General features: G+C 38.1%; 2 protein-coding genes across 2 annotated transcripts in view; both read right to left on the bottom strand.

The window, feature by feature from the left end:
- mgat4a (mannosyl (alpha-1,3-)-glycoprotein beta-1,4-N-acetylglucosaminyltransferase, isozyme A) overlaps positions 1–2,043 on the bottom strand; it is a 44,969-nt gene extending 42,926 nt beyond the window's left edge. Inside the window, exon 1 of the mRNA XM_004081582.3 lies at positions 1,056–2,043. Within this exon, the coding sequence (XP_004081630.1) occupies positions 1,056–1,149 (94 nt within the window). The 5' untranslated portion in view covers positions 1,150–2,043. The remainder of the gene's footprint in view (positions 1–1,055) is intronic.
- A 1,342-nt stretch (positions 2,044–3,385) lies between these two features.
- creg2 (cellular repressor of E1A stimulated genes 2) lies at positions 3,386–9,445 on the bottom strand. Its single transcript, XM_004081479.4, has 4 exons — positions 8,975–9,445; positions 6,100–6,269; positions 3,928–4,041; positions 3,386–3,850 (listed from the first exon to the last, which is right to left on the bottom strand). Exons 1-4 carry the CDS (start codon positions 9,371–9,373, stop codon positions 3,709–3,711), a joined length of 825 nt encoding a protein of 274 aa, XP_004081527.1. The 5' UTR covers positions 9,374–9,445; the 3' UTR covers positions 3,386–3,708.
- Between the last annotated feature and the right edge of the window lie 3,042 nt (positions 9,446–12,487).

Below are 12,487 nucleotides of genomic sequence, written 5' to 3'. Positions count from 1 at the left end.
CAACTCAAAAACAGGATTTCAGAATGGCGAGAAAACAAATCGGCAGCTGAGAAATAGGATTGTGCTTTGGGGAAAGGCTTTTGGTTGCAAATTGTGGGTTTTGGTTCTCAATTTATGCATTTTGATTCGCAGATTTGGGGTTTTGATGCGCGGTTTTACTGTTTTGATGCGCAATACTTTAGGCTCTATTTTGACACCATACAATAGTTCCTGAGCATGGCTGTTTCTGCTGCTCACTGCTCCTCCAGTGGATGGATCAAATGCAGAGAACACATTTCACATAACTACGCATGTGCGAGATAATAGAGCTTTAAGTTTAATATTAAATACGTGCGGCCAACAAGAAAATCCAACCTTGGACGCACTTAAAATACATGTGGGCAATGAAACAATGTGCATCTTGGTAGCACGTTTTACGTGTGACCAACACATTTCCATTACCTTTTGTGCTGGTTGCACGTAAATACATGCAAATAACATCGCCCTTGTTTTTTATTTAGTTTTTTTTAAAGCTGACTTGCATTAGGGGGTTTTAACCCTGGTCTTTAACACCCCATCCTACTTGTATTTTAGCCATCCTAAATGCTGCAGATTACCTGAAACAGGTGTGTTGGGTCAACAAGAGCCTGAAGTCACCTGACCAAGCTAATGAGCAACAAGTAAAGTAAACTAAAAAAGATAAATAAAATAAAAAAATAACAAAAAACCTGGCTGATCGGGTGCTTTTATGAGTGTTAGCGTGAAGCAAAGTGCAGTTAGATAACTGACAACTGTGTCCATCGTTAATTTAGTGTATTGAGACGCAATAGATTATCTTTAATCTTTAAAATTTGTGACTATTTTTCCATAGTATGTCACAGCTTGAATTAAGCTAAAAGTTTATAGGAAAATTTAAAAAAAAGACTGATGTTATTTCAAAGCGAAATTAGAGAAGAAATTACAATAACTCACATAAACCAAAGAGAAAAACAAAAAAACAGAGTGAATGTGAAGACACTGCATTCACAAAAAGTCCTTGGTAGGACATGTGTGTGGGAAGTGGGGGTTCCACTTACCTTTGCCGTTCTGCCATGCTGTGTACCAGGAGAGGCTGAGGAAGGAGGTGAAGAAAACAATCGCAGTGGCCACAGTTCCATTTCTGAGCCTCATCTCATTTCAGCGATGCCTGTCCTCGGCTAAGTGTCACGGACCCCGGAGCTGCCTTCCTTCCTCCCTCCCTCCCTCCGTCCGTCCGTCTCTGTCTCACGGCTTCAGGATGTTGAGACGGGCGTAGGCGAAGACATAAGGGCGCGCCAAACCGCAAACCGTCCAGATAGCAAAACGGGGATGCAGACTCTTCCGCTGTAAGAGGCGATGTAAGAATCTAATGTGTCCCAGAGTGTCCGTCTTCTTCTTGGAAGTGAAACCTGCTCATGCACGATCTAACGGCGATCATCATACCCGTGTCACCAGATTGTCGAGACAGTACAGCTTACATGGTCATTTAACCTCGGATAACTAACAGCCTGGGGGATTCATTCTGATTTCCCAAATAGCCTCGTTAGCTACAAGTTAGACTAGATATGGCATATCAAGTGCTTGGCTGATCTTTCTCGCGATAGGCTGTTCGGACTCTGACGGTGTCCGCTAGGCGACGCCTCAAATCACGCCGATTCTGCTGTGACTGGCCAAACATTTACACGGAATTAAACACAAATACATTAAATAAAGGGAAGCAGCGTGCTGCTTACTCAAACAAAGTAGCCGGTAAGTTGAACGCGTTACCGGTCGGCTGCGACACAGTTGGACAAACCTAGTTAGCCGTCAAGCTAGCATTGCACCGCGTCTGTCTGTGACTCCGGTCAGTAACACCGACGCTGCCAACGCAAAAAGCTGCTTCCTCACCCGTTTTGGGCACTTAGCTTCAAGCTTTTACCTGTGTTAACAATAAACATTAACACAATGTTACTCCCTGCTGCCTCCATACATTTCTTTATGATCTACGTTCAAAACTAACTGCCAGCCTACACCTGTCATGAGCAGCAACTACTTTTCCGTCATGAATTTTCAAAATAAAAGAAACACAGTTTGATGAACATGGACAAAACGGAAATGCTGTCGAACATGAAGATATATAATATAAAAATAAATAAGAAAATATTCTTTCTAAACATTGATCTATTTCCTTTCTAAATACATTCTTTAAATGTTTTTCCATTTGATTATTTAGCTCCAGGGTACCAACTTTTGAGTAAACCTTCTAAATTACATCCATTTGATTATCCCTTCTTACTCACTGGACAAAACAACAGTTAAAGTTGTATTGAAAGATATTATACAAATAATTTTTTAACTAATCTTTTAAGCAAACATGTTGACTTCGTAAAAAAGAAACACCCCCAAGGTACTAAAAGAAGTTGGTGAAAAAAAGTGATGGTTTTCTTTTTGAAGTTTTGAAAAGGAATTTTACTTCTTTATGTAATAAAGTATACTTGAGTACAAGTATAACAAACAAATATAGTAAGACTATATCTGTGTAGTGTAGGAAGTATAACTGAATACTTCTTCACACTAAATTGGACCATTTTAAGTTTACAATAGTATATAAAAAATAAATTCATATATATCCGCCTCACTTATAGTATAAAGTATACTTGTAATACACTGAAATAGACTTATTATTATTAAGGTTTTTTTATTAGTAAAAATGTTTATTAATCATAAATTAATAAATTATAAACCATAACCCTTTTACTCGTCATGGCATTAATTCAATTTCTATCTATTTTTCCAATAAATGTTTAATATCTATAACATAACATTAGGAGAGGTTGCTGCAGGAGAAGAAAAAGCTTGGAATTTTCTGTACAGATTAAGATGTGAGAAATGAGTTTTCCTATCATCTCTGGAAAAATGGCACCTTCACACGTGAGTGTGGTCGCGCGTGTGTGTTATTCAGCAAGAGCAGCAATCCCAAGCAAAAAAGGCTCTGGAAGGATAGATTGAAGAACTGAAATGTTTTGCACCGTTTGTGTGTCAGCAACTGTCACTGTCAGCAACTATAATATATAATATGGTTAATATAACATGGTTAATAATCTGTTTTAAATTTTGTCTTCAAGTTGTTGTTTTTTTGTTTCGTTTGGAAGCACTTTTAAAATGTTAAAAGTCCTTTACTTTGAAGTATATTTTATTTTGAAAAGATCATCAAACAAAAAGGGCAAAACCTGTTACTAATTTAAAGACTAGTAATTTTTGAAAAGATTACAAATATTTTTCTGTAAAGACCATCGTTGCAGCTCATCCTACAAATAAATTGACATATCAGTTTGACAGGGAAAGAAACAGACTTTTTAACAGTATAAGATTTATTATCAAGAACTCTTGCAAGAAATACAAAACCAAACAGTCTTTCTCACTTTGTCTGTTTAATTTTAATATAGTTGTAAACTCATTTTTCAGAAAATGTCAATTACATGTGATAGTTCATTTTTAATGCTTATTAAATATGAATACATTCATGCATCATCAGGCACCATCCTAACAAGGATCCTCCTCCTCTCTCAATGTAGTGTGTATTTATACTGATTTCGCCATCATTTTGGATGTATATAAACATGCGAGAGAAGTTTTCTTTGCTTCATCTGCTTTATGAACTCTTCTTGCTTGTGAGGCAAACCCAGAAATGCTCGGCATGTTCAGATGGATGATGTAAGGCAAGAGTGAACTTTAGAAGGGTGTAGCTTTGAAATAGTCCTCCACTGGAACGAGGGACACTCCACCGACCCAGTCCTGCAGCCAGACCTGAACCAGATCCATCTTCATGAAAAACCACTTGTGTCCCACAGGCCACTTGGCCATCACAGGATGTCTGTCAAAAAGATGCACGCAGGAATGAATGTGCCGAATGCAGCCTCAGCAAACTGCACCTGCTGCTAACTAGGTTACCTTGAGAACATTGCCTCCTTTGCAAAAGCGAGCTCTTCTGGGAGAACTTCCACCATTTTGCCAGTCAGTGTCAGACGAGCACACCTGGGATCCTCTGGATCATACATCATCTGCCTTTAAACATAAAAAAAAGCTTATTACATAATCTGCTGCTATCAAAAGCTTTAATTAATCAGCAAAGTGCAATCGCACATCAGAAGCTCAACCAAGAATAATGCTCAGACTTTTGTCATTTCCTCTAAACAGCTGTTTCAAACCTAAAAGCAACAAAAGAATCAACATTTTCTGAGGTCCATACACAGCTGTGAGTCAAACTCTACAGCATAAATGGTTGGAAAACTCAGGACATGAGATGGATAGGGGTGGGGAGGGCAAGTGAGTGGGATGCAACCATCAAAATGTGAGGCAATATGAAATCAGTAAAGATGCTCAGAGATACAATCCTCTGAAACTCAAAAGGTTTTACTGATAGAACTGTAACATTAAAGATCCACTCCCATCATCTTTTGCTATATATTAAAGGCGTTCCCTGCTGTGGCTATTGTGTTTTTAGCAAGAATTTTAAAAAGTCTTTTTCTAAACCTTTTTTTCTAAAACCTGTGTCAAAATTCTTAATTTGAAATTCACAAATGAGTAGTAGGCAGGACTTTTGGCATGGAGCAACCACACCACCTTTCCCCTCCCCAGCACCCATAACTGAGCTATGTGTTTACACTCTCTCCCACTAGCTTACTGTCCCTCACTCGCCCAGCCTAACATTACAGGTGCAACAAAAATGGCGATTAATGTTGGAGCTATCCAGCCGTACAGTTTTGATCCTGATTCCAGCTCAGACGAGGAAAACAGAGACGTACATGGATCTATTCAGCATTAGAAATAAGGGGGGAAAAATGGCAAGTAAACTTGGTTGTCCTCCCAAATTTTTGGTTGTCCTTCGATACCAATATTCAACAGCGACGAAACCTACTCAGATGTCAGTACTTACATCTTTATTTCTTCTATACATCTAATATCAACTGCCTCTTATAATGGACATTTAAAAAACTCTTTAAATATTAAAAAACAAACATTTTACTAAATATTGAAGCATCTAGTTACACAAAGTATTGCCAAAAACTTGAAACTAGTATATTTAAAACTAGTATCTTTACACAGATTTAAATATATTGGTTCTTTTTTTTCTTTGGTTTTGATAATTGTTGCTTAAAGAATATAAAATACAAAGACTGTTGTAAAAATTTAGAATATCATATTAATCCCATGGAAAAAGTTTTTTTTCAGCTCATGTCAGTCTGATCTGTTATGAGTGAAAGTTCTAGTGTTATATGAATGTGTTTTAAATTGTTTTTTGCGTGTTTTTGGAGAACTCTAGCGGTCGCGCCAGGTACTGTTGTTCAACACATTTTTTGAATAATCTTTATTGAACAGTACACATGTAGAAACAGAAAGGATTCGCTAGCATGCACGCACTTTGTTAGTGGAAAGAATTTGCTGCATACGTCTTAATTAAGAGGTTGCCAAAACTAACCCTTGAAACTTGAAAAATAGTCGAAAAATACCAAAATGTTGAATAAAAGACCTGGTTGTCACACGGTCAACCATCAGGTTCATTTTGGTTGTCCTCCGTGAAATCTGGTTGTCCCGGATAACCACTTATTTCGAACGCTGCTATTTGACTACATGTGGATGCATCAGAATGGAGCAGAGCAGTGACCCTGTAGCCTGCCGGCCCCTCATATGCCCACCTAACATATACGCTCTTTCTTTAAATTGCATTTTTTCATCTGCTTCTGATTCACCACGATTTTAATTAAAAAAAATTCAAAAAGTAATTTTGAACTTAATTTTCCTTATCCATCATCAAGATGGATAAGGAAAAACACATTTTTCACTTTTCTTTAATTTTACTCACTTTTCTTTTTTTAATAAAAAGACAGAAGACCAACAAAAGTACCAAAGCATGTTGGAGCGTTTAGGCCCAGTGGTTCCCAAAGACACCCTTGGGGGAGAGCGGTCCAAGTTAATATGCAATATTACCATTTTCATAAGCAATAGATCAATGTTTGAATGCTCTCTACTATAGAAATCAAACAAAAATCCTTTAAAAACTGACTAAAAATGTGTGACTAAAGATCGCTGTGTTAAAACATACATTATTCAGTTCCCACTGACCTGCAGAATTCTCCCTCTGCCTCTGAGAAGGTGAGAGAAGCATACGGGTTACTTTTCAGGTCTGCCACCGTGTTGTCCATAGGAGTCACATAAAAGTAGATGACTCCTGTGCTGTTGTCCAGAGGCCCGTCGCTGACAGAAAAGATATTTCCAAACGGTAGGCCTTTGATCTGTAGGAAAAACCAACCACATAGAGGCAATAACAACATCTTGTTCATAAATTTAACAGCAAATGTAAAGAAAATTCTTGCCTAATTTTTAAGAAAATTGAATAAACATTAGGAAATTTGGTGGGAAATAAATAGAAGACAAAGGAACAATTAAATAATAGTTATGTAAAACAATGAAGTATGCAGATTATTTTATTGTTGCTATTAACATAAATGCCTGCATTTTAGTTATCAGTTCTTTTATTTTTATTTTTTTATTATGTATGTTGTATCTGTCTTCTTTTATGGACCGCATCTGAGTCTGAAATAAAGGGAATTATTATTACTTTAATATCTTAATCCAAGTCTACTATTAGATTTAAAACAAGAAGTGAGTAAACAAAAGTGGTAATTTTGCTAAATGTTAAACCATCAGATTACCTACATTTTATTTACCTATTTTTTCTAATGTAACTCTTACATTAGATTTTTTTGGGCTAAATCCTTAAACCTCTCTTAAAGATACCAGAATTTACAGCAAAGCCTCTTTTCAGTACTGTGGTTCTCATCTGTGGAATAACAGAGTTTTCAATTTAGATCAAAGATACATCTTTTTAATTTAGGATTGAATTAATTCATTTAATAAACCTTTCCTATCTCTTTATTTATCTTTTTTGTAGCTTTTATGGTTTCTCATTTGTACATTTTTAACCTTTTTTATCTTCTAATCTACACAGTGCCTTCTCAAACTATTAGCCACAGCATTTTCTTCCAGTTCATGTCATCTTTTGATGTTGTTTTTGGTCCCTTGTGTTTTATGACTTTTCATTGTTTTAACCCATGTTTATCTGTCTTTTCTGTTGTGTTCTACAGCATTCTGATGAAAGATGTTCTACAAATAAAGTGACTGATTGATAAAGATGATAAATAAATGAAATAAGGCAAAAATAGGTAAGGCAAAAACTGAATAAATTAGCAATATTTATCATCTATTATATTTTTATTTAAAAACTAAAAACCTTTTTAAAGGTGTTTAAGACCCACTCTGATGGTGTCTTTTTAACAAGGTCTTGTGGTAGTTTTCTGATGGATGACATTTAGGCATAAAATTACATTTCTGAGTATTTTCTGTATTCAAATCGTTGTGAATCAGACAGAAAAAATAAAGTTCGGAAAAAGACCTTATTTGTGCCGTTGAAAGTACGTTGGGTGGGCTACAAGTTCCCTGCTCCTAGCTCTCAGCAACCAGGAGAGGAAGGGGGGCGGGGTGGCTCCACGCCAACATTCCCGCCCACAAATTTCTAAAAAACTACTGCCGCTCTGCAGTAACTATGTTCTAGAAAAGGACACAGGTTTTTAGATATTGATAAATCATGTAATAAAATGGTTACAGTAGAACAGGGGTGGGATTATATAAGTTTGCTTCCTTCCACTCCCTTTCAAGCAATATTTATTAATATGACTAATTATCCAAAGTTTGATTAGTTATTGTATGAATGTATAACTGATGATTGTATTGTTTTTATGTATTATTCCTATTTGATTGCTTGAAATAAACCATTTAAAATCAAATCAAATCAAATTTAGGTTAAAAACGACACAATCCTAATCAAAAGACCAATGGGAACATTGAAAAGGGATCAAAAGATGGTACTCCATTGGTGAATTATGGAGTCATATTTTTGCTGTCTGATGGCAGCTATGTCCCGCTAAACTGAAACTTATGTGAGCAACATCAAAGATAGGAAAAAAGCGAGGTGAGACACAGGAGAAATGCGAAAACATTTGTGTTGCAGACACAAAAATATTTTTTGAAAGCAAAAAAAAAAGTATTTGAAAGCAAATGTTAAATATTTTCATTTGCATTTAGAAATTTTTTTGTGCAGTGTGGCTGTATACTACGGAGCCCCTAAAGTGCCAATGATGAAAAAAAAACTGGAGGAAATAATTTTTTTTTGAAGTAAAAAAAAATTCTTTTGGAGTAAAAAAAATTCTTTTGGAGTAAAAAAAAAATTTTTTTGAAGTAAATAGGAAAAAAAAAACTAACTGGTGCGCACCAGTTAGTTTCAGGTGCGCACCAGTTAGTATCAGGTGCGCACCCGTTAGTATCAGAAGATATCAGATAGTTGACCTGCTTGCTCATTGTGCACCAAGTAGCTACAGTTGTCTTGAGAATGGCTAAAGTTGAGGATATGGACCTTGTAAACTTTCTGAAAACACGAAATATTACTGACAATGTCATAATGTCACCTGAAACTAATTGGTGCGCACCTGAAACTAACTGGTGCGCACCTGATACTAACTGGTGCGCACCTGATACTAACTGGTGCGCACCTGAAACTAACTGGTGCGCACCTGAAACTAACTGGTGCGCACCAGTAATTTATTTTTTTCCTTTTTACTTAAAAAAAAAAGTTTTACTCCCCAAAAAAAATTTTTTACTTCAAAAAATTTTTTTTTCCTCCAGTTTTTTTTTTTTTTTCATCAATGGCCCTTTAGGGGCTCCGTAGTATACATATTCATCCATAGTGAATTGTTTAAACTGTCGACAGTTACATTTAAATGACTATATAAATATTTTTTTCGACACTGGACTTTTTTGGCCTCTTGCGGCTTCCGTAATTTGTTTTCACAACAGAAAGTGTGTAGATTTAGATGTGAAACTCAAGAAAGAAACATTTTGAACAAACAGGCTTAAGTTATGAGTCATATATTTGTTACATTACCTTGTCTAGAGTTGAAATTGTGGCTAAATGTCCCCAGTCGCTGTAATGAGCGATGTATCTGGCCGTTCTAGCGGTCTCCTGGTGAGGAGGAGGAGCGCCGCTGCTGCCAGCCTTCAGCTTCTCTATTCTGTAGGAAAACAGCCGAGAGGACTGCCGCGCGGCGGCGTCGCCTTCGGCCTTGGCCTGTTCTCTGGGGGTCTCTATGCCGTCCCCGAGGACGTTGGCTTTCCACAGCCCCGCTCCGTCCACCAGCAACGCCGGGGCGACTTCCTCCGACAGGTCCGCATCGTCCACGTCGTTGGAGGACACCACCCACGACACGGAGCTTCTCAGTGTGTAGCTCTGCCCCAGGCACAGAAAGCAGGCGAACAGAGCCAGAGGGAAGCAGCGGGGCCTCATGGCATTGAGATGCGGTCGCCTTCCTTCACCACAAACTCTGTTGTTTACAAACTGCTGCACAGAGAAGGTTCTACAGCGCCCTCTGCTGGCCGGCGTGAAACGTCCCGAGTAGGGGTCACCTCTGCCCCCGTCTTCTCATTACATGACACGTCATTGTTATACAGGAAAAAACAGATTTTTCTGAATATGTAAATTGTGTGTGTACGTCTATCTAAATACATGCATACAGACCAAAAGTTTGGACACCACTTCTCATTCAAAGGGTTTTCTTTATTTACTTGACTATGAAAATTGTAGATTCACACGGAAGGCATCAAAACTATGAATTAACACGTGGAATTATATACATAAAACAGTGTGAACCCGTAGCAACTGAAAATATCTCATATTGTAGGTTCTTCAAAGTAGCCACCTTTTGCTTTGCACACTCTTGGCATTCTCTTGATGAGCTTTAAGAGGTAGTCACCTGAAATGGTCTTCAAACAGTCTTGAAGGAGTTCCCAAAGATGCTTATGGCGTATACTTTTATAGCACTTTTCTACCTACAAGGACAAACCACTTTACAGTCACAGACCTATTCACCCAGTCACACATTCACACACTTGTGGCTGCTCCGCTGCCAAACACAAGGCGCCTGTGTTTGGCAGCCCAAGGACACTTCGACTCATGGGTGTGCAAGGCGGGAATTGAACCTTCAATATTACGATCATGGGTCGACCGCCCTGCTGCTGCACCACAGCCGCCCCTTATCACTTGTTGGTCCTTTTGCCTTCACTCTACAGTCCAGCTCACCCCAGATCATCTCAATTGGGTTCAGGTCATCTGGCGCAGCACCCCATCCCTCTCCTTCTTGGTCAAATAGCCCTTACACAGCCTAGAGGTGTGTTTGGGGTCATTGTCCTGTTGAAAAATAAATGATGGTCCAACTAAACGCAGACCGGATGGATGGAATAGCATGCTACTGCAAGATGCTGTTGTAGCCATGCTGGTTCAGTATGCCTTCAATTATGAATAAATCCCCAACAATGTCACCAGCAAAGCACCCCCGCACCATCACACCTCCTCCTCCATGCTTCACGGTGGGAACCAGGCATGTAGAGTCCATCCATTCACCTTTTCTGCGCCGCACAAAGACACGGTGGTTGGAATCAAAAATCTCCAATTTGGACTCATCAGACCAAAGCACAGATTTCCACTGGTCTAATGTCCGTTCCTTGTGTTCTTTAGCCCAAACAAGTCTCTTCTGCTTGTTGCCTTTCTTTAGCAGTGGTTTCCTAGCAGATATTCTACCATGAAGGCCTGATTCACACAGTCTCCTTTGAACAGTTGTTGTAGAGATGTGTCTGCTGCTAGAACTCTGTGTGCCATTGACCTGCTCTCCAATCTGAGCTGCTGTTAACCTGCCATTTCTGACTCGGATGAACTTATCCTCCACAGCAGAGGTGACTCTTGGTCTTCTTTTCCTGGGACGGTCCGCATGTGAGCCAGTTTCTTTGTGGTGCTTGATGGTTTTTGTGACTGCACTTGGGGAGACTTTCAAAGTTTTCCCAATTTTTCGGACTGACTGACCTTCATTTCTTAAAGTAATGATGGCAACTTGTTTTTCGTGCTGCTTTTTTTCTTGCCATAATACAAATTCTAACAGTCTATTCAGTAGGACTATCAGCTGTGTATCCACCTGACTTCTGCACAACACAACTGATGGTCCCAACCCCATTTATAAGGCAAGAAATCACACTTATTAAACCTGTTAAGTGAAAAACATTTCAGGTGACTACCTCTTGAAGCTCATCAAGAGAATGCCAAGAGTGTGCAAAGCAGTAATCAAAGCAAAAGGTGGATACTATGAAGAACCTACAATATGACATATTTTCAGTTGTTTCACACTGTTTTATGTATATAATTCCACATGCTGTAATTCACAGTTTTGATGCCTTCAGTGTGACTCTACAATTTTCATAGTCATGAAAATAAAGAAAACCCTTTGAATGAGAAGGTGTGTCCAAACTTTTGGTCTGCATTGTTTATATATGACGATTTTTGTTCAAGTTATTTTGACAAAATTTCACACACACACCACCATAACCAAAGTTTTGTTGATCTTTGACCTCAATAAGAGCCTGCCATCTTGAAATAAATAAAAAAATCACCTTTAGTGCATTCTACAAATTTAAATTCCACCTAGGGATTTCAATCTATCGTCTACAAATTCCTCGTACATCAGTGGCAAGGTACGTGAGAAAAAAATTAGTTTTACAGTTTGTATATTTTGAACACTGTTAAGCGTGGTGAACTCACAGAAGTGGCGTTATTCTGTTGTTGCTCGCACATTTTTATTTTTAACAGAATACTGTAAAAATGTAATACATGAATATTTGGCTTAAACTGAATGAAACAACATGTCATACAATCGGACTATATTTGGAATTCAATTTAATTCAGTTTTAATGTTATAGCCCAATATTACAACACAGTTGTCTCAACTGGCTTCGCTAATTGTACAAAACATAAAATCAATCATAAAATACAAAAGCTGATTGCTAAATTAAAATAAACAGACTAGTAGACTAAGTAGGTGAGGTAGGGGGAGGAATAAGTAAAGAATTCTCTACTAGCAAGCCTGACAATAAGCCTGTCCAAAGAGGAATGTTTTAAGCCTAACTTTGAATGTAAAAAAACAGTGTCGGCCTCTTTTACATGAGCTGAGAGCTGATTCCATAAGACAGGGGCTTGGTGGCTAAAGGCTCTACCTCCAACTGTACTTTTACTAATTCTGGAAACCAAAAGCCGTTCTGCTTTTTGTGAGCAAAGTTTTCTGTTTGGGTGGTAAGTCACTATGAGGTCTTTGATATAGGACAGGGTCATACCATTTAAGGACTTATAGGTTGGCAGGAGGATTTTGAACTTGATTCTGGAATCAACTGGAAGCCAGTGAAGTGAAACTAACACAGGAGTGATGTGATCTCTTCTGCTAGTTCCTGCTAACAATCTAGCTGCTGCGTTCTGAACAAGTTGAAGACTGTTTTCACTTTTAAGTGATTTTATAACTTGCCTTAACAACTCGCCTCAAACGGATTGATCTGGTTAGATTGTAGGGATATAAATCAATTTATC

This window comes from Oryzias latipes, chromosome 21, assembly GCF_002234675.1.
Source record: "Oryzias latipes chromosome 21, ASM223467v1".
Lineage (NCBI taxonomy): Eukaryota > Metazoa > Chordata > Actinopteri > Beloniformes > Adrianichthyidae > Oryzias > Oryzias latipes.
This window is presented reverse-complemented; position numbering and strand designations above follow the sequence as displayed.